Source organism: Epinephelus fuscoguttatus, linkage group LG8 (assembly GCF_011397635.1).
Source record: "Epinephelus fuscoguttatus linkage group LG8, E.fuscoguttatus.final_Chr_v1".
Classification (NCBI taxonomy): domain Eukaryota; kingdom Metazoa; phylum Chordata; class Actinopteri; order Perciformes; family Serranidae; genus Epinephelus; species Epinephelus fuscoguttatus.
In genome coordinates, this window is record NC_064759.1 from 42,851,457 (window position 1) to 42,877,187 (window position 25,731).

The 25,731-nt window shown below is 41.2% G+C and overlaps 1 protein-coding gene across 1 annotated transcript in view; it reads left to right on the forward strand.

Moving 5' to 3' along the window:
• Positions 1 to 1,662: 1,662 nt before the first annotated feature.
• The window catches only part of LOC125892854 (TGF-beta receptor type-2-like), a 62,173-nt gene continuing 38,104 nt past the window's right edge, over positions 1,663 to 25,731 (forward strand). The window contains exon 1 of the mRNA XM_049583167.1: positions 1,663 to 1,883. Within this exon, the coding sequence (XP_049439124.1) occupies positions 1,793 to 1,883 (91 nt within the window). The 5' untranslated portion in view covers positions 1,663 to 1,792. The remainder of the gene's footprint in view (positions 1,884 to 25,731) is intronic.

Consider the following 25,731-nt stretch of genomic DNA (forward strand, 5'->3'; position numbering starts at 1 on the left):
TATATGAGGTTTAAGTTCAAGTTCAAGTTTTTATGACAAAGACATCTCCTGGTAATGTCATCCTGGTTAACGTCAAGTTGTCATAATAAGGACATCCCAAACAAATTTAATGTCATTAGGTCAGACTTTCCACATTGGAATATGACGTGCAAGGTACCCTGGGTGCGTTGGTTGTTGATGTTTTTGGACTCTGTGTCATCTTCAGCCTGTTACAAGCACTGTCTGTTTTCAAAATACACTTCCATTTTCACAGGAAATGTAGAGTTTGCATACAGTCTCTTTCAAAATAAATGCACCACATGGTTCAACACAGCAAATTTCCATTTTTTTTTTTTTGCTTCAACAAGTGCACATGGTTATGTTTACCCAACACACAGACATGGTTGTGTTTAGAAAAAAAATAACTGGGTTTGGCCTTACAATCTTATGGGAAGTGAACACCGGCCTCCTGGGTGAAAGTCAGTGGATGCTGGAACCATACACCACCCCTCCCACCGGCCCTACACGGACTACCGCCACCTTTACTTTCATTGTTGTCCCCCTGCATTTCCCCCTGACACCGCCAGGCATCATTAAACAATAACATATCATGCTGACGTCTTTCATCGGTGTCTGACACTGGAAGTCACTGTCCAGGCGACCAACAGTGACACCTGGTTTGTCGCAGATGCAGTATCAGTCTTCACATCAAGGATTAATTCATATTTTAGGTATTCATCTGAAAACTGAAAGAAAAAAAGCACCACTCCAGACAAACACTGTACATAATTATGCACCTAACATATTAATAGCTTCAAAATGGGTTACTTGTAAAGTAAGGACCCCGCAGCTACTGCCATCCATCTGCAGCTTGTGCCTTAGTGCCTCTGCAGTTCATGTTGTGCTGCTTTATTGGTGCTGTCTCATCCCTAAGAAATTAAAACATTAGGCATTGAAATTATTAGAAAAAGGTGAGCAAAACAAAACAATTAGATGACATAGTTAAAAAAAGTATTCAGTAATATAATACAGTTTTTGTAGGAGTAAGTGTGTTTACAGGGTTTAGAATTAGGTCAGGGAAAAGGCAGGGCAAAGTATTTATATTTTGCATTTCAGAACTCAATGCCTTGCACAAAATAAACAGTCACAGGGATTCTGACAGAAGTTGTGTGTACTCAGCTTAAACATTAAAATAAATACTTCTGGTTTCTCAAATTTTCCTGCTGTGTCTCTGCTCATTACTTAAAGGGTCAATAACAATGTGGATGTGATTTCTTAGTTAGGCTCCAAAATGACAATAGACCATTATTTGCACACTGTAGAGAATAAGAAATCTCTCTACTGCAAACGGTGAAATATGGTCTAAATGTGAACGTGTTATCAACCTTAAATAGTCGTGAAAAAACTTCCACTTTTGAACCTTTGAACATCTTCACTGATGACCATAGACGTTTTTTAGATGTCTTTCCAAATGAAAAAATATCGCTCGGTATACAGAGCTGGTTAATTGTCCAGTTTCTAATATTTGGATATGTACTAATCACACACACACACACACACACACACACACACACACACACACACACACACACTGAAAAAGAGAGAGAGTCCTCCCTCCCTCCTTTGGTTTCCTGTCAGAGTAGCGCGCGCGCGCGTGTGTAGCCTATACAGTGCGTGCGTTTGGATAGCTGAGCAGTGAGTCTCCAGCTGCTGAGCGGAGTGGAGCACACAGCACAGCGGACGCGTCCAACTCATTTCTCTGTTGGACTGTCGTTTACTTTACCGTCAATGTGAGAGGAGAGGACAGAGAAACATGGATGGACAGCGCCGGTCTTTATTTTTACGGGGAACTTTATCTTTCCTTTTCCTTCCTGTGCTGCTGCCGCTGGAGCCCGGGACTGCTGGTGAGTTATGCATATCCTAAACTTTGACAACGCTCTGTTTGTTCATCGCTGTGAGCTCACTACACTGCTCACTAATGTCACTCTCTCTGTATCTGAACCAAACTTGGAGCTTGTTGTTGTAATGAGCATGGGAAACGTTCCTGCACGTTACGCAGAGCCGAAAACATCCAGGCGCAACAGGTGACTCAGACAGCGGCTGACACACTGCTCAGTTATGCTCCAACTGCTGGGAAGCCTCTTATATTTGCTTACTGTTACCCTCGTTTAAAACAGTACAAGTGTTTTCCACAAAAAACATTAGGTAGATCTTCTCCACTATGACAGGACTTTTCATCCAGCTACACGACTCTCTTCCCTCCATTAAATCTCATCACATTTGAGAACTTTGAGAAAAGTTACTTGGTAGAATTGATCATCTATTGGTCAGTAATTGTAATTCTCAGTATATCAAAAGCTCGATTTAAACACCTTTTCTAACAATGACACTTTTGAGGTTGTTTCTGTTGTCACATTTTGAAATTAAGTGTAAAACACATTCCTTGTAAAGATATTAATCTTTTTATTGGACCCTTACACTTCCAGTTTAATATGTTATTCTGCATCTCCTGTGCCTTTTGTTGAACATCTTACACTTATGACAAAATGTGTCATGTCTTGTGCATCATTTATACACATCTCCTTATATTTGATATCTTTGTAAACTTATGGATTACCATGAGAGTTTTAAATACATGTTTAATCAGTGTTTGGCTTCACAGTATGACTTTGTATTTAATGTTCCACTGAGTTCCTCAGTTCCTGCATGATATGTAAAAAGGTGTTTTGGGCTTTATTTGTTTAAGTCTCCTTGTAAGTTTGTATGCTAGCAGTCTCACTTTCCCTCCTATACACTGTAATTGTATGTGTTAACAATGGCACTTAAACAGACTTGGCCAATTTCCATCTGTCATACCAAACACCTTCCATTTCAGTTAACCACTGAAACTTCCCCATGCTCGCTGACAGGTGGGCAGACTGAACATGAAAATGACAAGCAAAATTCTTCCTTAGCTGTTGTGAATACACATTATGTGCTGTCCCCATTCTCCTTCCCTTCTACGCTCTTCTTTTTCTCCCCCCCCCCCCCATCTGCTGTTTGTTCCTGCCCTCCTCCCACAGTGGGGCCTATTTTGAACCTGGAAATCCCACATACCAGAAGGACAGTGTGGTCTTGCTCCATTGTATGTGTCACAAATAGACAAACTTACACCCACATGCCCTCATAGTCCCCACCAATACACATGAACACACACACGCACTCCTTGTTATTCTGACTTCTCCAGAGCACCTTGGCCCAGAGGAAGCTGCTCGCCACCCTCCCAGTACCCAAGCAGCTTGACATTTTGGTTATCCAAACACAGCGGACGGACTCTGTTGTTTTTATCTTTTCTCTCCTTGTTTGCTTTCAATTGATGTCTGTAACCATCCGCTCAGTGGGCTGTCACAGGAAGGTTCCTTCCTTCCTTCCTTCCTTTTCCAGGGAATCCTAGTGTCTGGGCAGGGTCCACTATGTGCTTGTATGTCTCCCAGTCCTTGTGCTTAGACAAGATGGTGCTGGACACAAACTATCTGAAAGGTGCCAATCAAAAATCAAAGCTGAAAGGGAAAAGGAGGCTGTGTAAAAGTTGAAATGGATAAATAGATTTTTTTGGAACCGCAGGGGTTGTGTTGTAGCTGATGTATTGACTTATGTACATATATATTATTGAGGAGACCGAAGAATTCAGCAGTTTGAGAGAGAGAGAGAGCTCTCTTTTTCTGTGTGAAATAGTTTGTGTGTGGGCACTGTTCAGTTCAGCTAAGCCCACAGTCCCACTGTGTTTACACTGACTTTATTGGGATTCAGTGTGCAGAGGAGGGGAGGGGAGGAGAGAAGGGGTCACCCACTTTAACCTTACTGAAGTGTCTCCCTTTGATTTTTTACCATTTTTAGTCAACTTCCTCTCATACTCTCCCCTCTCAACTCACTTCGCTGACTCCAGGGTCAAAAAGACGGATGGATGGAGGCGGAGGTGGCAGAAAGAGAGGGAACCTGAGGGAATTAAGGGAGGAGGATAAAAACAGAAGGAATGAGAGGATTAAGACAGAGTTGTTGGGGTGGGAGGATAACTTTCAGGAGCAGAGGGAGAGAGCTAGTCGCCTGCTGTGGCAGTTATGTAGCCCTGCACAGCCTCTTGCCAGTTGTCTCCCCTCATTTCAGTGACAGGACTAGCTAAAGAGAAGGAAGATTCGTATTTCCATACACATCTTTTCATTGCACTGCTCAGGAGAAGTGTTATCTATTTTAGATTGAGGAACCTTGGCTTCACACAGGGCTCTACACTCACTAAACTATCACACTCTCTAAATGTGGACTAAAGTCAATGAATAAATAAAAATTAAATGAATATAATGAATGATAAAAATAAAGAAAAAGGCAGTTCTTTGCTTCTGGCAGAGCCTCTCTCAAGCCTCGGCAGTATATATATTGGCAAATTATTATATATATTAAAATAAAATACCATACACAGCTGGCACAAACTTAATTATTGTGTCACTACACCAGGATTTAACGTAGGGATGTCCCGATCCAGCTTTTTCACTTCCGATCCGATACCGATATTACAGCCTTGAGTTTTGGCCGATACCGATACCTATTCCGATCCGATCCAAGCGCGTATTATACATATTCACTTATTTTGTTGTCAGTCATGTTAGAAAAGGTTTGATCAAGCGATATTACTCTAACAAGAACAACTACTTAATCAGGTTAGTTAGAATGATCCACAACAGTTGGTATGAGAAACTGACCTGTTTATTGTTAACAGGGTTAAATAAACAAACTTTAAACTTGAACATTTACATTAAATAAAAAATATAGCTGGTTTGCTTTGGCTGCTTTGGCCCCTTAATAAATAGAAAATAAATCAACACAAGAAATCTTTAAAATGTCTAACAATGAAATTAAAATAGCAGCAAGACTCCACACACTTGTGCTTCGCTCCCCCAATAAATAAAAAAAAGATTAACTGGCAGAAACTGACTTTCACTCGCTCTCTTCTTTACTGTCTTCGGCCACAGGGCACTGCAGGATGGATAGACATACAGTGGTGGAAAAAAGTTTTCGGACACCCTTAAAATTTTACACAATCTCAAATATTATCATGAAATATTTGTGGAAAAATCTTTTTTGTATTTCAAAAGGTGTGGCTGCATTAGACAGATACAAACAAATACAAATTATATTTTTTTGTTTATTGTTTACAAGAAAAACTAACAAAACTAAATTCTTGACAGTTTCAATATGTCAGTTCTCAACATTGTTGGTATCAAAGTCAACAAATAACAGAGAATGTGTTCAAAACTGAACAAAAAATAAATAAACCATCACATCATCAAATTAATATTTAGTAGTCCTGCCACTGGCACGTAGTAGAGCTCTAATCCTTGCTGGCATGTTCCCCACCAGCCTTTCACACTGTTGAGGGGTAATCTTGTCCCATTCTTCTTGAATTACTGCTTTTAATTCTTCTAAATTCTTTGGTTTATGCTTTGAAACAGACCTTTTGATAATCCACCACAGATTTTCAATGGGGCTCATGTCCGGGGATTGAGCTGGCCACTCTAAGACCTGGATACTGTGCTCCTGCAGCCAAGTTCTACTGGCCTTGGATGTGTGGCAAGGGGCATTATCTTGTTGAAACATCCAGTTTTTACCTCGACGGAACAGTGCACACGCAGAAGGGAGCATGTGGGTTTCGAGAATGGTACAATACTTGGTAGAGTTCAATGTGCCATCACAGACAGTGAGATGACCAACACCAGCAGCACTCATGCATCCCCAAACCATGATACTGCCTCCACCATGCTTGACAGTAGGTACTGTACATGCTGGCGATAATGCTTCGCCTGGCCTTCTGCGTACCCTCACATTAGTAGGAGGAAGATAAAGCTGGAAACTGGACTCGTCTGACCACAAAATCTTCTTCCAATTCCTGGCTGTCCAGTTCTTGTGTGCCTGGGCCCAACGACGCCGGGCTAACCTCTGTCTCTCATTGATCAGGAGCTTCTTGATAGCCTTGTAGGACCTTAAACCATGATCTAAAAGTCGGCCACGTACAGTGCGGGTGGAACACTGGACACCAGTTTGGTTTGACCACTGCTGCTGAAGCTCCTGTGATGTCATTCGGCGGTTTTGCCTGCACATGCGGATCAGGATGCGGTCATTTCTTGCTGAAGAAACCCTTGGACGCCCAGATCTTGGTTTGTCTTCCAAGCTGTTGGTTCGTCTGTATTTCTGCAGAGTGTATCCAACTGCTGAAGGACTGCATCTGCACTTCCTGGCTATCTGGCGGCAGCTGTACCCTTCCTGGCTGAGAATCTTTATCTTCAGGCGTGTTTCCTGCGTTAGGTTCCTTTTTTTAGCCATTTTTGTGTCTGAAGAACTTTCAAATGTGCTGGCTTTATGTAGACACGAAGCTTGGCAACAAAAATTGTGTCTTTTAATAAAAAGAACGACCTTCATCACTGGTACCAAAATGACCCAAAATTTCTTATGTATTTTTATGGAACCAATCAATTTTAAGTTTTTAATGGCTTTTTTAGGATTTATTTAGTATTTTGGCTGTGACTGTACTAAAAGAAATTGCACTTGAAGACCTAAGAGTGATTCTTAATGCAATATTTCACAAATGCATAGGGTCTCCGAAAACTTCTTCCACCACTGTATTACTGAGGTCCACTGTCTGAAATGCAGATTCGGGACACGTTGAACGTTTGCACCGTCCAGCAGCACCAGCCTCTAAAGCCTTGTATACACTGTGCAATTTTTGGCGGTTCCAGACCAAAGATGACCATCGTGAAAGAAACGCGGCAATATCTTTGGTCGTGGCTCTAAAACAGTGGTCCTATGTCACACAGTCAGAGAGGTCCATTGTTGCGGTCTTGCAATCAAAGACAGTCTGGAATAAAATTCTGACAGTGTCAGAGACTTGGGATGACCATCTGACTGTGTCACTGCTGTTATGACCTACGTCTATTAACCAATCAATAGCATTGCAGCATGAAATGACACACTGGCGCTAAACCCAAACAAACAGACAGATAGCAGCTCGCCATGGAGGCAAAACTAGCTAAAAAATATGTGGGATATCAGCAAAGAGGAAAACCTTGTGGAGTTGTGGCAGCAGAAGCCTTGCCTGTATGATATGTCTTCCAGAATAACATGGGGGAGTGCGCTGCCACAGCCGCTGTGTTGTTATTGCCGGAAGAGGAGCTGCGAGCAGCCTCTCTCTGTTAGCGCCATTGAAAACCAAGACACTGGGCAGGCCAAGCACAGGGTTTTTAAGGCAAAAAAGACTGAGCAGAGAGTTATTTTCTTCCCCATAGAGGTTTTATCTATTGAGTTCATGCTGCAGCGTGTGTTGGTTAGCCAGTTTACATGCTGATCGCTGCTCCTCTCATTTATGTTTGTTTCTGGGTGATGGCCTAAGTATGCACAATGTACTTCATGTTCGCCTTGCAAATGTAATTATTTAGACATTAAATTATAACAACCCCTACTCAGTATGGGAAGCTATTGCATCGTATGTCATAACCTGCGGTTCAGTAGGCGCTGTCATGGTACAGTCTGCATACATCAAATTAGTGTCGTACTCAAGCTTTAGCTTGCACTAAACTAATAAGGTTGCTAAAATCTCACACTTTGTACAGGTATGGACACTAGGAAGCACACAACTTTCAGTCAAAAAGTCGAGAAGTCCCATCAGAAGATCAAAATTCAATTCCGCAGTCACGTGATGCCTACCGCGGTGAAGAGGTCATCATCTCACAAAAAAAAAAGCAAAAAAAAAAAGCTGATTCATCATGGCAGCGGATCTGGTTCCCAAGCCAAATGTTAAAAGAATACTCAGAGGATTTGGGAGTTATGCCCTTTCGCTATCATTTTCATATTGAGACAACATGATGGATATCGTTTTTGTGTCTGTACATCCAGTGGCTGGGTCTCAGCGGTTAGCATTGGGGTCAGTACGTCCGGCGCTGTGATCCGCAGACCGGTGAGCAGGCACAGACGTAGCCTGTAAACAAAACTCAGTTGTTTATTTAGTCTAGCGATATCTCCGGACTATAGTAGCTGCAATGGACGACTTTGAACGCGATTTTGAGGAGTTTCTTGTAGCGGACACAGATCCAGAGCCATACCTGTTTGAGCCGGAGCATACAGATGAGGAACTCCAGGTGTTGGATGCTGAGCAGGAAAGAAGAGAGGCTGAATCCTCTGGAGCGGCAGAGCAGCAATGGGCCGAGGGGAGACGGAGGTCAGGGGAGGATTGGTGGTGTAGCTGCGGGGCTAGCTAACATATTCCTACGAAGGTGGAATCATTTTGCTGCACAGAATGGGATTCGGTGCTACCAACGTTGGGGAGATATATCATCAGGAGGAAAACCGCCGCAGAGAGTGCATCACAAGCAGTGAAAACTTTGCAGCAATCACTAAGTTAAACTGGAAAGAACGCCCAGGCCTGCAGGAGCTGATGGACAGCTTTCAGTCGAGTGAGTAATATCGTCCATGTCGTGTCTTTGTTTGCTTTTACTGAGTGACCTAGCGTACCTGTCCCAGAGCCAGCTGCAGCTGTTGCTCACCGGTGTCACTCTGTCACTGCGGTGAGAAAAAATACATACTGTCACAGCCCTAGTGAACGGTGCACCTCCAAAACGGCCATTACTCAGTTTCAAACAGCAGAACTTGGCAACATATCTATCCTTCCTGTGTTGGACTTTGGCCAGCGTGCAGCGGTGCGGCCCCCTGGTGCAGCATGCAGCCAGATGGCACCTCATCACTTAAACAACCGACAACTGCTGCAGGAGCAGACGGTAGAGAAGAGAGCAAGTGAAAGAGAGAGTCACCGTGTTTTTCAGAGTTTGTCGAATTTGTGCTCGTGTTTCAATGGTAATGGACTATATCCAGCTGTCACACGCACACCCATTCTCTGTTTAAGAAAGAAGTAAAACTGGCTGGAGGGGGGCTTTAATTATTACTGTTAGTTATTCTGACAGTGGGAGGTTGTTGTGAAAGATGCACAGGTTCTACACTGAGATCATTTGTAGAATAGCAGCAGGGTCAGGGTTTGAGGACTCTTTGAGAATGAATAAATAAAATTGAATAAATAGGTTTTAGTCCAGTTCCTTATGGATTTCATTCAAAATTTTTGGGGAGTTTGTCACAAACCAGCTCAGTGAATATGACAAGTAGGGAGTCCACACAAAAGATTTACTTAAAACAAGCAGAATTTATTAAACTGCAATTAACAATTAACTATAACCAATGGAGTGTGTAGGTCAGAAAAGTCAGTTATGAAAGCCATGCATGGCTGTGAGTCAGGTGTACTGTGGAGGTGTTGAAGGCGCAGACCAAAAGCAGTGATGCCCAGTGGATGTCAGCTGAAGGAAGGGATAGACCAAGTGAACACATGAGGCAGCTTTTATGGCCTGGAAGCCTAGGTGAGCCTAATCAAGGCAACAACCCTCCCATGTCAGCCAACTGCCTGATGAGGCTGGCTGGGACATTCTCAAAGACAGTTTTGATACTCACCAGGGCTGGGTATCGTTTGGGTTTTTTCCAATACCGGTGCCGAACCGATACTTTTAAACCCTACTGGTGCTTCAACGGTGCCTGAGCCGATACCTCAAAATATGAGTCTTTTTATGGAGGTTGAAAAGTGGCACAAATGGGCCACCTTTCAGAAGTGTTTGAGTATTTTGTATAACAGTTTTAAATTATAATAAAAGCAATGTTTTTATTTATTTATTGCTGAGGCAAATTAGAAATACTAGAAATAAATAGGTATATGAACTCTATTAACAGTTTAAAAATATAATTAAAAACTCTATTAAAGTCCAGTCACTGTAGGCAGCCCAGGCTCCGCAAATGGCAACGAAAACATTTTGGTCCCGTCTGTGCCAACCATAGACATATATATATGTCTATGGTTGGCACAGACGTCCATAGACATAGACATATATATATGTCTATGGTGTCAACCAGCCAGCGCGAGACCAGAGCTACAGGCTGCAATGAGGCTAAAAACAGAGTTCAAATAACGTTTTTCCAAACAACTTTTTATGTCGGGGCTTCAAGACACTTGGATTGCTACGGACGAGCAGTATGGAGATATTTTGTGGTTTCAGTTATTGTTTTTGGACTTTTGAATCTGGGGTGCCGTAAGCCTCCATTAGGTGGAGTTTTGTTGCTACCTCCCCTCCCCTTGGATCTCCGAAAGTGTTGTGAGGACTCTAGGGGTGACCTAGCTCCGCTGTGTTTGATAACATTGTTGAACGGAAACAGAAGTGACGCCCAGCAATGTTTAGCGTGCCTTTAGGTGTAAGCACAGGTAATGGGCTACCTGCTGGGCATCACTGCCTGTCGCACCTCCAACAGTGCCAAAGCGCGATAGACATTGACGAATTGGTTCTTAACATCCAGTTAAGTTTAATACAATTATTATACCACGTATATCAGCGGAATAAAGGTATAAACTGTTCCATAAACACACACTCTAGACTAACTTATTGTTGCAGTAAAACAAAATGAGAAGACACATATTCATGAAAACAGGTTGATTAATCAACCCAACTATATTTAAGATTCCTTAAGGGAACCCTCCTTAACTACCGTCACAAGATGGCAGTATGGCTCCATGTTAAATGAGGGATTAAAAACCTAAACTCATAATTTCCTAATGCTTTGGTCTACAGAAAAAAAGGAAAAATATAGGATTGTGTACATGTACAATGTTAGAACATGAGAAAAATGTATAATTTCACTTCTGGAACAGAAACTTGGTTTCTGATCAGGAACTCATACTTAATTTGTGACATTAACATCTGTTCAGTGTCCTCTTCACCCAGTTGTGAATTAGATGGTGTGATTTCCCGGGATGACATGAAGGGACAGGATGTGGTGCACTTACGAAGCATTGTCCACAGACCCTGGTCTGATTGTTAATCAAATCTGTTGCCCCAGGCTGAATTATTTTAAGACGTTAATGACATCTGGGACCTGGAGGGGTCTCAAGTGACCTTTTTACCCCTCTTGGCACCCGGATGAGGGGGCGTTCATCAAGACCAGGGTGAGACCAGGGGCAGGGTGTAAACATCTGACCCTCCGAGCGGCCTCTCAATTTGTATGTTCACTTATAATCCGGGTTCTGGAGGAGTTTAGAAGGCTGTTGTTCCTACAGCTGGTTCCGCGCATCCTCTGCAGGCGGTAGCTTGTTACTCTCTGCCTTATACTGGTCAAAATGTGCCATCTCAGCTCTGGAATGTTTCTTATTGCGATACCTTTTGAGTAACAGGAAGCACACAAACCTAGTCAAGTGTTTCTGTTGTTCCTCTGTTACCCTTAAATTATCTGAAAGCATCCTCAAAGCTTCAATGATGTCATCCTCAGCTTTAAAGAAGATCTTGAACCATGTTGCATTATGCCTAGTTAACACTACATGACTTAAGCCCTGATTTGCGACTAATTTAAAATAATTAAAAAAAAATTTCTCCCCACCAGAGGCCCCAGATAAGACGCAAATCAGTGTTGGCTCCACACTCACAAAATTGGTGCTCGAATGCTAACTGCTCAAAAATGTGAGGCGAGAAGTCACCGACACAATGCAGACACACTCCAGATATTCAGCATGCTAAAAATCTGGACCTGTCAGGGACTGTTGGCGAGCTACAGCTGATGAGAGCCCAAGACACAGGTTGAGAACAGAGACAAAATCTGCTTTTTCCCCTCTGTATCTGTGTTACATGGATTTCGCCACCGCTCTGTCACTTTAGGAGACTAGCAGCAGTCCTGAGTCTTATCTTAGGAAGGCTAAAGCCAGTTTCTTTCTTGAGATAATAAGACAGGCAAAAGGGAATACAAAAATGTTATGGAAAAGTATTGATCAACTCACAGGAAAAGAGTGCCTCAAGGGTGAACCTTTGGAACTGATTTGACTGTTGCAAATAGTTTTAATGAATATTTTATTAATTCTGTATTAGAAATGAGTGGCAACTCTACAGAAACTCAGCTCCCACTGAATTTAATAAGTGAAGTAAATGCACTGAATTTTAATCATACAGGTGAGGCAAAGGTAAATACAATTCTTTCCTCATTATCCAATTCAAAGGCAAAGGATATTTGTGGAATTGATCTTGTTGTTCTTAAAAAATACAAAGATGATTTAACGATGCCCATCACTCGTATTGTAAACCTGTCGCTGGACGAAAGCATATTCCCTAGCAGTCTGAAGACGGCCATTGTAGCTCCTGTATACAAAGCAGGTGACAGACAGGAGGTAAGCAACTACAGGCCGATCAGTATACTTCCTGCCATTTCAAAAGTTGTTGAAAATGTTGTTGTTGAACAACTAGTAGCTCACCTAAATAAAGAAAATCTACTCCATCCCATGCAATTTGGGTTTAGAGCTATCCATTCTACTGACACGGCGTGTTGCTACTTCCTTGAAGTCATTAAGGCTAACCACAACAAAGGAGGGGTGGTGGGTGCTGTATTTCTTGCCCTGCGTAAGGCTTTTGATACAGTACTACTCTCTAAATTGTCTAAATTCAAACTCTCTGTCAGCATACTGAATTGGATTCAGTCTTACTTACTTGATCGCTCTCAGTGTGTCAGGATAAAGGATAAAACATCCTCTCTAAAAACCTGTGTTACAGGAGTGCCACAAGGTTCCATCTTAGGACTGTTGTTGTTCAGTGCATTCATCAATGACCTCCCAGCTGTGTGTGATGGTGTGGAGATCCTGTTGTATGCAGATGACACAGTCTTATATGTACATGGGAAAGACCCTGATGAGATAGCTAACAAATTATCATTAACTATGGAGAGAGTTGTGAAGTAGCTCAGTTACTCTTGACTCACTTTGAATACTGAGAAGACTGTGACCATATATTTTAGGAATAAACAAAGACAAAGGGCTTTTCCAAATATTTATGTAAATGGACAAATGATTAAAAATGTTGATGAGTTTAAATACATGGGTGTCACTTTAGATCCCACTCTTACATTCAGAAGGCATATTAAAGATTTGTGCCATGCATTGAAATATAACATAGCTAACTTTAGACATATCGGGAACTCGTTAACAGTTGAAGCCTCTGTGACATTTTTCAATGTTATGATTTTATCTTATTTTCATTATTGCATATCATGTTGGTCTCAAGCAAACAAGACTGTCTTAAAACCAATAAGCTCACTTCATAAACAAGCCTTGAAAGTCCTGGATAGGAAATCAAGACAGTATCACCATTGTGAAATTCTTGTTAAATATAAAATGTTACGTTTTGATAATTGAATTCGGTACTGAGATGTTCGTTTAGTGCATAAAATAATCTATAATGCTGCTCCTCCACCACTGAAGAGCTTTGTTCAGCTCCACTCTGAGCAAATTAGCAGAACCTCCAGGTCTGCTTCAGGGGGAGATTGCAGCGTTCCTAAACGACGTTCCTCCTTTGCACAATCTGCTTTTTCTTCTAAAGCCATTAAAGAATGGAGTAAGCTCCCTGTCAATCTTAAAACCTGCACAGACTTCCATGTTTTCTCTCATGAAGCTAAAAAATGGATTTTAAGTAATCAGTCTTGTCAGCATTAATTTCACATTTTTGACTGTTTTTGCTACTTTGCACACGTGTGCTCCATATTTTAATATTTGTATACTGTCTTGTCTTTACTTTGCCTGCTATTGTGACTGAGTGTGTGTGTGTGTGTGTGTGTGTATGTACGTGCGCATGTGTGTGTGTCGGTCCTGCCAGTGTGGGTATTCTATGGGTTGTTTGTGGTGGTGATGATGATGGATTTTGTCCTGTGTTTTACTGTCTTTGTTCACCTGCCCAGGGGCTACAGATGGAAAGTAGCTAGAAGCTAAATCTGGTACAAAACATCTTTTTTCCTCGTGAGATTGATGTGCACTGTCCCTGTTACAAATAAATTTAATTAACTAAACTAAACTAAATTCACTCCAGTGGGAAAAGTGAACATGAGGACAGATTATGCGCAATTATTTCACCTCATAGTCACTAAAGTAAGTACTGGACCCATTTTTCACAAGCACCGCCATTCTAAGCATGCTGACACTAAAATGGCATTTTTCAGACTGACATATCAGGAGAAAATGTCCTTTGATTGAGACAAGTCTCTCCTTTAGCAGCACACTCTGTCAAGATCTGGCAACAACTGACGCGATATCTTACTGGGTTGTTACCAGGGCGGGAATTTCACGTTGTTCATTCCCAATTTGGCCCTGTGCCCTTGAAAAAAATATCTGCCCTAAGGCCACAGTGGCCTTGATGCCCCGCCCGCACTGCCCCAGGTGATCTGCCTCTTTCCTGTCAACATGGCTTTGACACACTGCATCTTTTGAGAAAAAAATAATGCGATGACAGTCTGGATTCTTATTGGGCAACATCAAATGACACGATGCGTACATCACCAGTGGTGGGTTTGATTCGAGCCTGGCATGAACCGCTCGGACAGGCATTAATGACAGTTTGACACCAATCTATCACTGGCCAACCAAGAGACTTCATCAAACACCCGGGCAGGGATCGGTACCAAGACCCGGTATTAAACAACCCAAGGCAAGTTTAATCAACACCGTAATAACAGTAAGCTCCGCCATTATCGCCATTACTTTTTAAAGTTTCGGTTTCATCATCATTTTGCAGCCTCTCCCCTGCTCTCCGCATGTCACCCCTCACAGCGCGCACACACACAGACACACAAACTCAACAGCAGAGAGGCCGCGGTGCAGATGAAGGGAATATAACTTCAAGATGACTCTAGTTGACGACAACTACGCTTGTTACTGTGAGTAAGTGCAATAAAACCTCTGCCAGCCAAGCCAGTACTTTATCAATACATGTGATCAGCATGTAGAAAGCCATATTTCAATCTGCTCTGTCCACAGTCTCTCATTCGCGCTCGCGAGGCTAACAGCAAAGTGTTAAAGACAAACTAAGATGAAAGCTGTCTGTATGTAGGCTAACACTTTATCTGAACATGTACCTGAGGCAGCCGACCTGCAGACAGTGAGTGTCCTCAGTAGAGGAGGGACAGAGAGCAGGATGAACAACTGATACTGATGTTTGTCTTCATGCTGAGATAACGTGACTTTCTTCACACAGTATTGTGATGTCAGGAGGAATATTTATATTCCAGTGAGATGTTACTGGGTTTTAAATAGTGACTTTGTTGTTGTAAACATGACTGTTGCTGCCATGGACTGTATAAAACTATATCCTGTGTAACTGACCTGTAAGGAAAATGCCAGGAGGTGAGGTGTGTGCAGGAGTGTGTGTGTGTGGAGGAGAAGGGAGAGAGAGATGCTGGTAGAGAAATAGTGTGTGTCATTAGATACTGTTAATGTCACTTATTATGCTTCTCTGCATTGACAGCTCTTTTTTAGTCTGTTTCTGCATCATGTTGAGGAGGGCCATGCCTGTAGCCAATATGTATAAATATATGTATGCCAAAAAAAAAAAGAAAAGTGGATCGTCGCTGCTAAAAATGTGGCCCATCGACATGATCTGGTTTTGAAATGCGGCCCAGTTGAAATAGTAATTGAATAGCCCTGCTTTAGTTTGTTTGTTTGTTAGCTGTCTAACAACACATCAAAATAATTGTAAGCCAGTCGTGTTCAGTGAATCAGTGTATCATGTACACTCAAAAAATATTTAAGATTGTTTGCTTATAAATACATAAACCTGGTTGTTCTATATTTAAAACACATTGGGTTTATTAGTGCTATTAAATAAATCACATTATTACTTATTATACTTATTATTACTTAAGCTTGTTTTATTTATTCATTTCACAGATAGTTATACATCCTTAGTCCTTAAATTCATTATGGACGTGGACTTAAAATCATTGTTTTATTGTATGGCCGTGCTGCCCTGGCTTTTGGCCTTTGTGCCCTCAAAAAATTGACAACAGAAAAGGCCAAGTGGCCTTGCCCCTAAAATGACTAAATTCCAGGCCTGGTTGATACCAATTATTTTGTGATAGAATATCTTTGGAAAGAGTAACAAAGAGAGGGACAGAGAAGGTGGAGTATTGGATACAATGTATAATAATCTGTAATGTTTCTGTAAGTTATTAATTACCTATGATATTTGTAAACACCATGAGTTGACACGTGCATCACAAGTCATGAGCCTATTCATCGGAGATTCTTCCTGGTGAAGGATCTTATCGTGTGTGACCCCTTTGTTGCTGGTCAGTCATGTAGTGTAAAACCACAATGACTTCAAGATTCCCAATTACAAGACAAGTTGTGTAGTGTGAAAAGTACTTTGGAAGTCATGTAGTGTGAAATAAGGTTAAACCAACTCTTGCAAACCCTACAGCAACAGAGAATGCACTCAGTGCAGATAATGTGTTTGCCTTTTCTGGACCTACAATATCCCAGAGAGGTTGGATCTGCAGAGCACCTAATGCCATCAAGATTGCAGTGTTCTTTGCCAACAAGTCGTAGTTGGCCATTGCCAAAAGCAGGACATCTGTGTCAGAAGAAAGTAAGTTGAACATCTGCAGATTTTTGTTTTGCTGTTGATACAGCAGAGCAGATCATTATGGTGTCAACTTTCTCATCGTTGTTTTTTGCTGAAGCTTCCAACATCTTTGTTGCTCTTTGTGTGACCACATGTTAAGGTGATATGACCAATTTAGGGGAAATGTCGCCGTATTTAAGTGTTAATTTAGCTAAAGAGTTAACATAAATCAACCATTTATTTATCATATGAAACGGTACAAGGTATGATCCCATCAGCTCCGTTAGCATATGCATTGGAAGTTAGTAATTTCTTCTTTCATCGTAGGCTGCTGTTTTATAATCGTCCACGTTTACAGACTGGCTGCAGTGTGTGTGTTTATGGCATCCTGAATGGTTCTGTTAATCCATGGTCTCTGGTTGTGGAATGATTCAACTGTAGTTTTGGGTGCAGTTCTGTTGTTTTACAAATGAAATTCACCACACACTCAGTGAATTAATTGATGACACTAATGGAGGTGTCTGGGAACGTGCTCTATCCTCTGATTGACTCCATTTCTCATGTCACTGGGGGATGCGTTGAAGTATGTTTACATATCTCAGCCTCAACAAGACAGCCGCATGTTCGCTCCTCCTGTGCACAGGGAGTGCTGCTCTGTAACCACCACTGAATGGCGTATGGCAATGATACAGGGTGTTTATTCTCCTTGTGGCGCAGGGCAAGCAGGAACAGGACAGCACCTCACATCCATATTGTCACACCAGTCCTTATTTACCATTAAGCACACACCTCCTCCCTTTCTCTCGCCAGAGTCTTCTGCTCTGTCAGATCTCTGTGTTTATGTCGTAGCTGTCATGCAAGCTGACAACTGTTAAATAACTTATTTGTTGTTTGTTGTTTGTTTAACGTTAGATTGGTATGTCACCCAGTGGTCAACACTAGCTACTCAGGTAATCTTTGCTGTTTTTTTTTTACTAAAGCCAGCTGCCAGGGGCAGACTGGGACACAAATTCAGCCCAGGACATTCAGGCGCACCAGCCCACGCACCGGCGCACACACTGTCCCACACGTTTCTACCTATAATCTTCTATATGCTTGTACACAGTACACAAACGCTGTCCTCAGAATCAACTGCATAAGAAAATCAGCAGTTATTGTTTAATTCCAGACTATAAAATAAATGCAATAATGAATTGGCCACAAATGGCTATGTGCTTATTATTTAACTTAAAATAGGAGCATATAACTCTATCCTAATGCATCTAATTTTATGCACAATAAAATTGGCTGCTCTGTCCTGCCCAGCCATGCTCTTGTATTACATAACCCCAGTTTATATCTCCATGGCTCACAGCCACGAACTAAGGAGGTATAAATTGGGCAATAGGCCCTATAGTCAACTTTAAATCAACTTATTACTACAACAAAAAAATCCCACTTAGTACTACTAAAAAGGTTTTCCTCTGGCTAAAATGTAGTGCATAGTAGGCTATGCCTTCGCATTGCACCTGTCATATTTCTGGTCTCATCCTCCTCCTCACCACAACTGGGGTTAGTCTGTCCCTCAGCTTCAACGTCCTTGGGACTGGGAGCACCACCTAATGTTAACTGCATGCATCCACAGGAAAAAAGCAAGCACATATTTTCTTTTAGTACAGGTTTAAATTATAGGCTAGTAGGCTAGTTGGCCTCTTGAAACGGACACCTAGAAGAAATATGCAATTTGCCAAAGCCAACCTTGCTCATTACACACTCACGAACGTTAGCTAACGTTAATGCACCTGCTATAATGGCACTGTTGGCTCCAGCTCCATCTCTGTCGTTAGCAACGCCAGCAGCCTCAGCCTTATTCGAGTTTTTTCGGCGCCACCCTTTCTTTTTTTTTTTTTTTTTTACCGGCTTTATCCATGTGTTCTCTCTAATGGTCAAACTAGACTGGTCTGCCATGAGTAATGACTGATGACTGTGGCTGAGCCAATAAGATTTCAAGAAAAATGAGAGCCTCTTACGTATTGCAAGAGGCCGCTCTTTTCTCCTCCTTCAAGCATCAAAACATAAGATTGACACCTATGTTCCCTCTGAACATCTCACAGCAAACAAACAACATGGGAGAGACGCACATTGCAGTACTGACAGCTAGCAACTAGCTTGACATTCACTAGTCTTTTTTTTTTCTCTCTTTCTTTGACCACCGGGCCGGCCCCACCAGCCCCACAGGCCCACACCGGCCCACTTGGTGACCAGCCCATCGGGATTCGTCCCGAATGTCCCGATGGCCAATCCGCCATTGCCAGCTGCTAACGCTACCTAGTTAGTTGCCAAGTGTAGTAATAAGAGGTACAATAACAAGAGATACAGCAGTTATTTGCCTAATACAACAGACATTATAGGCAGACGCAGCATCAGATTCAATTCTTAATGTATTGGAAATGGTCCCATTTGTTTCTTTGGCATTAAATGTGTAATTAACTTATAAACTCAGAACCCATTTGATTTATCACTAGGGGCCCAGCTAAAACCAGGTTATGGGTGGTCGCCATTTTGAAAGTCCAAAATGGGAAAAAAATGACAACATTGGTTTTGGGGTTTGTCAGACTCTAAACTTTCCAAAAATGTACAGTATATTTTAGAAACTCCCCAAAGATTTTGAACGAAGGGTGTAATCAGGACATAGTGAACCTGACTATTTCTCAGATGGTACATGGACTGCATTTATATAGGCTAGCACTTCTCTCGTCTTAGTGACCACTCAAAGCACCTTCCTTAGTTTGCTAAACTAGAACTGGTGCTGCTATCCAGGTCAGCAGCTGCAGCAGCAGTAGGCTACAACAGTTGTCAGTTGCATTTTCTGTGTTGCTCCACACCTTTTATTTTTATTATTTAAACATGAAAATTAGTTTTACTCTGTAGGTAAATGTTAGGTGTTAATTAGGGACCACCTCTTCTTTTGCAAAAACAACCCCATAACCCCATAACTGTATTGTATTCAAATTGCTTTAGCCCGTTTAACATCACCTTATCCCAGGTACTGAGAAGAGCACAAACACAAAGCACATATACAGTGAAAAAATCCCAAACTGTTCTAATAGAAACGTTTGTGCTTATGTAAGACCCCGTTGCTCATAATAAGAGGCCGACTGAGAAAACACTGTCACTTGTTCCAGTCACTTTTGAGCAGTTAGGAGCAGTCTTTTCTGTGTAACGGTGATAAAGTGCAGTCAAGCTTCCTGCCATCCACTGTGAGCTCACATCCTCAGTGGATTTCCAAACCACTGAGGATGTGAGGAGAGGAAGGGATGTGGGGGTTATGATAGAAAAACCAAAATGCCAAACCTACAAGGGGTAACACTTTTTAAAAAGGTGCACACTTTTCTGTGTGGTTACTTTGGAGTGCATATGACACAAATTAGAAACTAACTGCTAACTGAATATCTACAAAAATACACTAAGCAATGCAGGGTAATAGATTTTTTGTTGAAAGTGACAGGATGATAATGTTGATAATTTTAATGGGTTGTTACAGTTAAGGAGTAGAAAATGTCAATACGCAAATATTTCAAGCTAAGATACATCTAAATAGGAACAGTTTGACATTTTGGAAAATATGCATATTCATTTTTCTGCTGTCACCTATTAGAAGATTGTCACCACTCACATGTCTGTATGTTACAGACATGAGAGTGGTGACAATATGCATGGATTAATTTTCCCTATTGTCATGTGATAGGATTCATCAAATAATGCCTTGTGTGTGAGTTATTGAAGCATAACATAACAGTATAATTCACAAAAAGTGATATGTGATGTCTACAGTTATACATGGTTATTGGTTTACTGGTATTTTGAAGTATTTTGTCTGATCCAGGTTCCACAGTGAGAGTAAACAGGAATGTGGTCAAAGAGCATCCATGATTTTAAGTGCTTTTTTAAAAAAAAAAAAAAAAAAAAAAATTGTTCAACGGTACATAGAAATGAATATTGTGAATGCTACATCATTTATATCACTCTTGAATATTCTGAATCATATTGCTGTAGGAACAATAGCTACAAAATATATACCCTACAAGTTTTAGTCACGTGCAGAATTTTCTTTGTCATTTCAAGAAAGCTTTATGTTGCATTGATCTGTATGTAGACATTTCTTTTAATTTTCTCCTCTGCTTTCAAGTGAAACATAGGTATTTATCAAGAATATTTATTGGTTTGACAGGCAGACTGAAGCCGGCCACAGTAGCACGATTTCTGTCCTGAACTTACAGGAACACAATTAAATCTCTCATTTCAATTACAGCCCCTTCAGGAGCCATCAAGAGCATGGTTAATGATAGTCCACACACTCCCTCTCCACTTTCCTGTGACACACTGAGGTCACTTGTGTTTTCATACTATAACTCCCACACATGGACTAGCAGCAGGAAAAAGTGCAGCTGTAATAAAAAAGAAAGTTAGAGTGCTTTAACAGCTGGAACAGTGACTCATATACAACTACAGACCTTCATGCAGAGCTGCCCTTTAACTCTCTGCACCAGCACAATCTGCTGGAACTTCAAAGTAAAGGGCATAAAGCTGCAACTTTTAACTGTATAAGTTCAACAGCACTGTTATTTTATCAAAAGTCCAGAAAGGAAGGTAAATCCCTATTTACTGACTGGAGTTTTCCTTTTGTCTTCATTTACCCTTTGAACCATTTGATGCAAATTCATGTCCCTCCTTCTCTAATTCATAACTCGGTCAAATCAAAATGTACCTTCACTTGAATCTGCTAATTTTTTTTTTTTTTTTTGAATGATAGTAGTTAATCATATAAAAAAGCCAATCTTTTCTCATTCCCAAGTCAAATACCGATGCTTTGTCACACCCCCTCAGCTTTTCATACCGACGCACAAGGCATCCTTTAGCATCTGTATGTGACAACAGCTGTCTTCTGGGTGAAACAAATTGTAACACATGGCTACTGTTTTCAGACAGTAGTGGTTAGGTTCAGGCAATAAAAACACTTGGTTAGGCTTAGGCATGTTTTGGGTGAAAATAAGTCTGTAATTGTAGAAAACAAGTGTCGTACACTCCATATGGCTCCATATGAATATCTTTTATTTAAATAATTGCGTAGGAGCCAGAGTGTGTGACACTTCTTTTCCACAATTAAGTCTATTGTCTGTGATGATCACCTCATTATAATTCTTAGAATGTGTACTTTAATGGTTTTAAATAAGTCCCTAACATGAATTACATTGTGTGAGTCAGTGTTAATTTTGACAGCTATTTTAGATTTAGATTTAGTCTTAGGTTTGGTGCTTATTAGTTATTTAGATTTTAGTCCTTTTTATTCTTCATAGTTTTAGTCTTGTTTTAGTATATGTTTCTTTTTTTTTATCTTTAAACTAATCCAGTTAGGTAAATTCATCAGTTTTTGACAGGTTTAAGGGGTGATTTACGAGCACACACTTACTGATCATCATTTGAAAAGCTCAACATCTCTATATTTATGGTCTGCTAAATTAGAGATCACAACTCACACCAACAGCTGATGCTGCTCTGGTGTGAGTGTTTTTGCTGGTTAGCAACACATCCTGGCACAGACTATTTACTGGAATTTGCCAACGTGTCACTCGTGGCATTTGAAAATAATTACAAGGACGGCCATTCCCGGCTTGCAGTGTTCGACAGTCCACCACTGACATTTTCGACACGTCTCGTCACTAAAAATATACATTGTCGGTTTTATTATCGAGTTCTACAGTATATTTAGCTTGTCATTGTCTCATTTTTGTCATGGAACAAATGTCACCACAGGACTTACCTAAAATCCGTGTTTGTTTGACCCATTCACCTTCCCACTCCACATGGACCATCTCGCTCTTTATAGTACGTGAGTTGCTCTTAGTGTCCATTATTGCTGTGGATGGGTTCATATTTGAGTTAGCTGAAAGCCTGGCGCATCTCATCGAGACACTGAAGGGTGTCTTTGGGATCAATATCACAAGTTAAGGAGGACAAAGCGTCAGCATATGGCAACCTGGGAGCCATGTATATATCCCTGAACACACTGTCCTCTACCTATTCATATACAAATATCTGTGGTGCGTTGAAAATCTGTAGACGCACAGGTGGAAAAAACAAACTTTTTTTTTTTTTTTAATTATTTGAGACATTGGACAGTCCCTGTGCCTGGCTGTTGATCACTCTAAAGTTCATGAATGAACTTTAAAGGTGTTGGAGAGAGTAGATTTCTATTTCTCATTTTATCTTATTCTTGAAAGTGAAAAAAAAAGTTTAGCGCCTAAATATGTTGAACTATTCCTTTAAAAAACATGTGTGCCAAAACCCTGTAAATAAACAGCGGTAAAGAGTGAAAACCAAGCTTTATCAACATCAGACAGTTAATGGGCTCTTAATGTGTAATCAGTATTGCACAACAGTACAATAAAGACTGAGCTCACTGGCTGCACGGTGTAACTCTACCCCTGTTACTCATTCACATTCATTCAGTCTCTGCGGCACTTTGCAGCACTAAATCAGCAGCTTTTGTTTTTCTATGAGGTTGTGTGTGGGTGTTCATGCTCTGCTTTTCATTCTCTGTCCTGCCTCAAACTAGACTGTGTGATGGAATGCGTCTTCAAAATATATTAACTGTGCTTAATGCACACAAACACACACATCAACCCATATAAACATAGACTGTAGCAGTGTAGTCTTAAAGGGATTGTGTAGGGTTTGACAACACAAGGGAGGGAAATAAGAATTCATCCAAGTCAAACCTCCTCTGGTCGGGTTTCACAGCTTGGCTCTGCAGACTCGCTGCCATGTCAAGTGATTTAGTGATAGCACAGACTGCACCGCATGCAGTTATTTTGTCTAGGTCTTGGATTTCAGATGTGTAAGGGATGTTGTTGTTGTTTGCAAGAAAGGGGCCCCTTTATCATGGTAAAGTGGCTACATGTCCTATAAGCCACCTAAATAACTAGGATTTGATATTGATGTACGTATCAAGTTGATGTTGATAATGTATTAGTCTATTTGATCGATCACAGTGCTGTTAATGCTGGTATAAATTCATCAATTACTAATCCTCCAATACAGGAAGGCTTCTATTACTGAAATATTTATCTTAAGACTCCCTACTCTCATAAATGTGCTTTTCTTCTTGTTCCTTCACTCAGATGTTTGCTCGTCACTGTGCAGAATTTTGTCTGTGCAGAGTTTGACACAATTCAACCCGGTGTCACTCCAAAGTGACCAAAATCTGGTGCTTGGTCAGTGACTTCCCGCGTGAGACACTACAAAAAAAAGGCATCCTTGATACAAGGCTGATCGCTGTTGTTTTGTGGCCCCCTACAGTATCAAGGGGAAATGCAGTGGGACAACAATGGAAGTTAAGGCAATGGAAGTCTGAGTAGGGCGGGCAGGGGGGGTGGTGGCTGGGTCCAACAACCACTGACTTTCACCCAGGAGGTCAAATCACAAAGGGTTCAAATTGTTGCAACTAGTTCACTTTTCAGAATTAAACTCTCATTGAATCATTGCATCAAGCTAAAGGAGCTTGTGCAACAGCTGCAGGCCTGGGCATCAACAGGACTTGAACCAGAACCAGTCACTGCTGTTCATTTCAACCAAAAACACAGGAAAAGCTGATAAACATGGCACAGAGCAGAAAGGAATTCAGTGTACTGTTCAGTGAAGCTGCACCAGGGCAGACACTAGGTGACACAGAGGCTTAAACTCAGATCTCCCACCTCAACTCTAATACCACCCTTCTGCACCACAACTCCTGTATACTATACAGAGCTTCTATCCCACTCTGTAGGTCCGCCTAATTTGAACATAAAGTCCACAAGGAGAAACCTTCCTTTCTAGACGCCAAAATGCATAAAAAGGCATATGAAAGCTGTGAGACCTTCAGCCTAACACAGGCTAACATGGCTTACTCGGGTTTCTTACATAGCCTTGGCAATCAGTCAGGGGGGTTCGGAGTCAGAGAGGCAGGTCTGAACAGGTCACAGAGCAGAGGGAGATCACAGAGGCATATGCAGCTGAAGTCATGCTGAGGAGAATGACAGAGATAAGATTATACTGATTACACTACCAGCCCAGGCAACATACTGCACCACATACACCTTCCAACCAGCTGGGGTAATGATATACAATCTAACTGTACCTCAGGGCTAATTATTCCTCTAATATGAGTCTGAGGAATGGAATGATGACATTAGCTATAATCTGTTAAACATAAAAAGAACATCCAGTAAATGAGAAACAAGGTCATTACCACTTTTAAGTCTGTGCTTATGTTTACAAACCATGTTAGATATGCTTTAGCAGACCTTGTGAATTATTTGTCAGATTGGTTTGACTTCCCAGGTGACAGATTTGTTAAGTCCAGACAATCTAGAGCACTGACAACTGATCAGATAACATAAAAACAACCTGTTTCTAATGCATGAATGACTTTTAAAAAGATGGAACCTAATGTATTGCTTCTTTTAGGAAATCCTTTTGCAAAGTCTTTTTGGAGGCACATTAAAAGATTCCGTGGGGTTTTTGGGTTATGTATCTAAAGTGGTTGATGTGAGAAATTGCTGTAGCTTGGCACAGGCTGCCTATTGATTCAGCTGTGGTTGTCTGTGTTAGTGGTTGAGTGTGGTTGTGGCCTATTTTTGTATAGCTCAATGGTTTCCTTAGGCCCCATCCAGCACATTTGAAGTAGTTGATTGATATAGTCACCCACAGTGCAGCCTAGTGGAGGTGTTTCCCTGGTTGTGGCTGTCTATGTTGAGAGTTTTTTATAGTCCTGACCTGGTTACAATCAGGCAGCTGATGTTTTCCTGTGGTTCCAACCTACTGTGTGATGTACAGTACGTTATTTACAGTATGATCTGAACCACAGTAAATCTGTCTCTTTAGGTATTTGCAGCAGGAATTTTCAATGACTTGTTGAACAAATTGCACAAAACTTCAAAACAATGAATATCATTGAGTATAACTTGGATACCAGACAAGACAGACTGATTCAAGTCCGAAGGGCCTCATTTATAAATGTGGTGTACGCACAGAAGGTGGCATACACCACTTTCTACGCAAATTTTGGGATTTATAAATCACAAACTTAAAGAGCGGTCGCCCGGTCTGCGAAACTAGAGCCCAAAATGTGCAATCTTCCACAGAAGCTCTGACCCATGCATACGCACAAAAACTGCTTGTCATAAGAAAACACAATGCGCTCACTTGTAAGGTCCTCCTCACACCAAACACTCATTCAGTGCACTAAACACACACTTTTACAGGG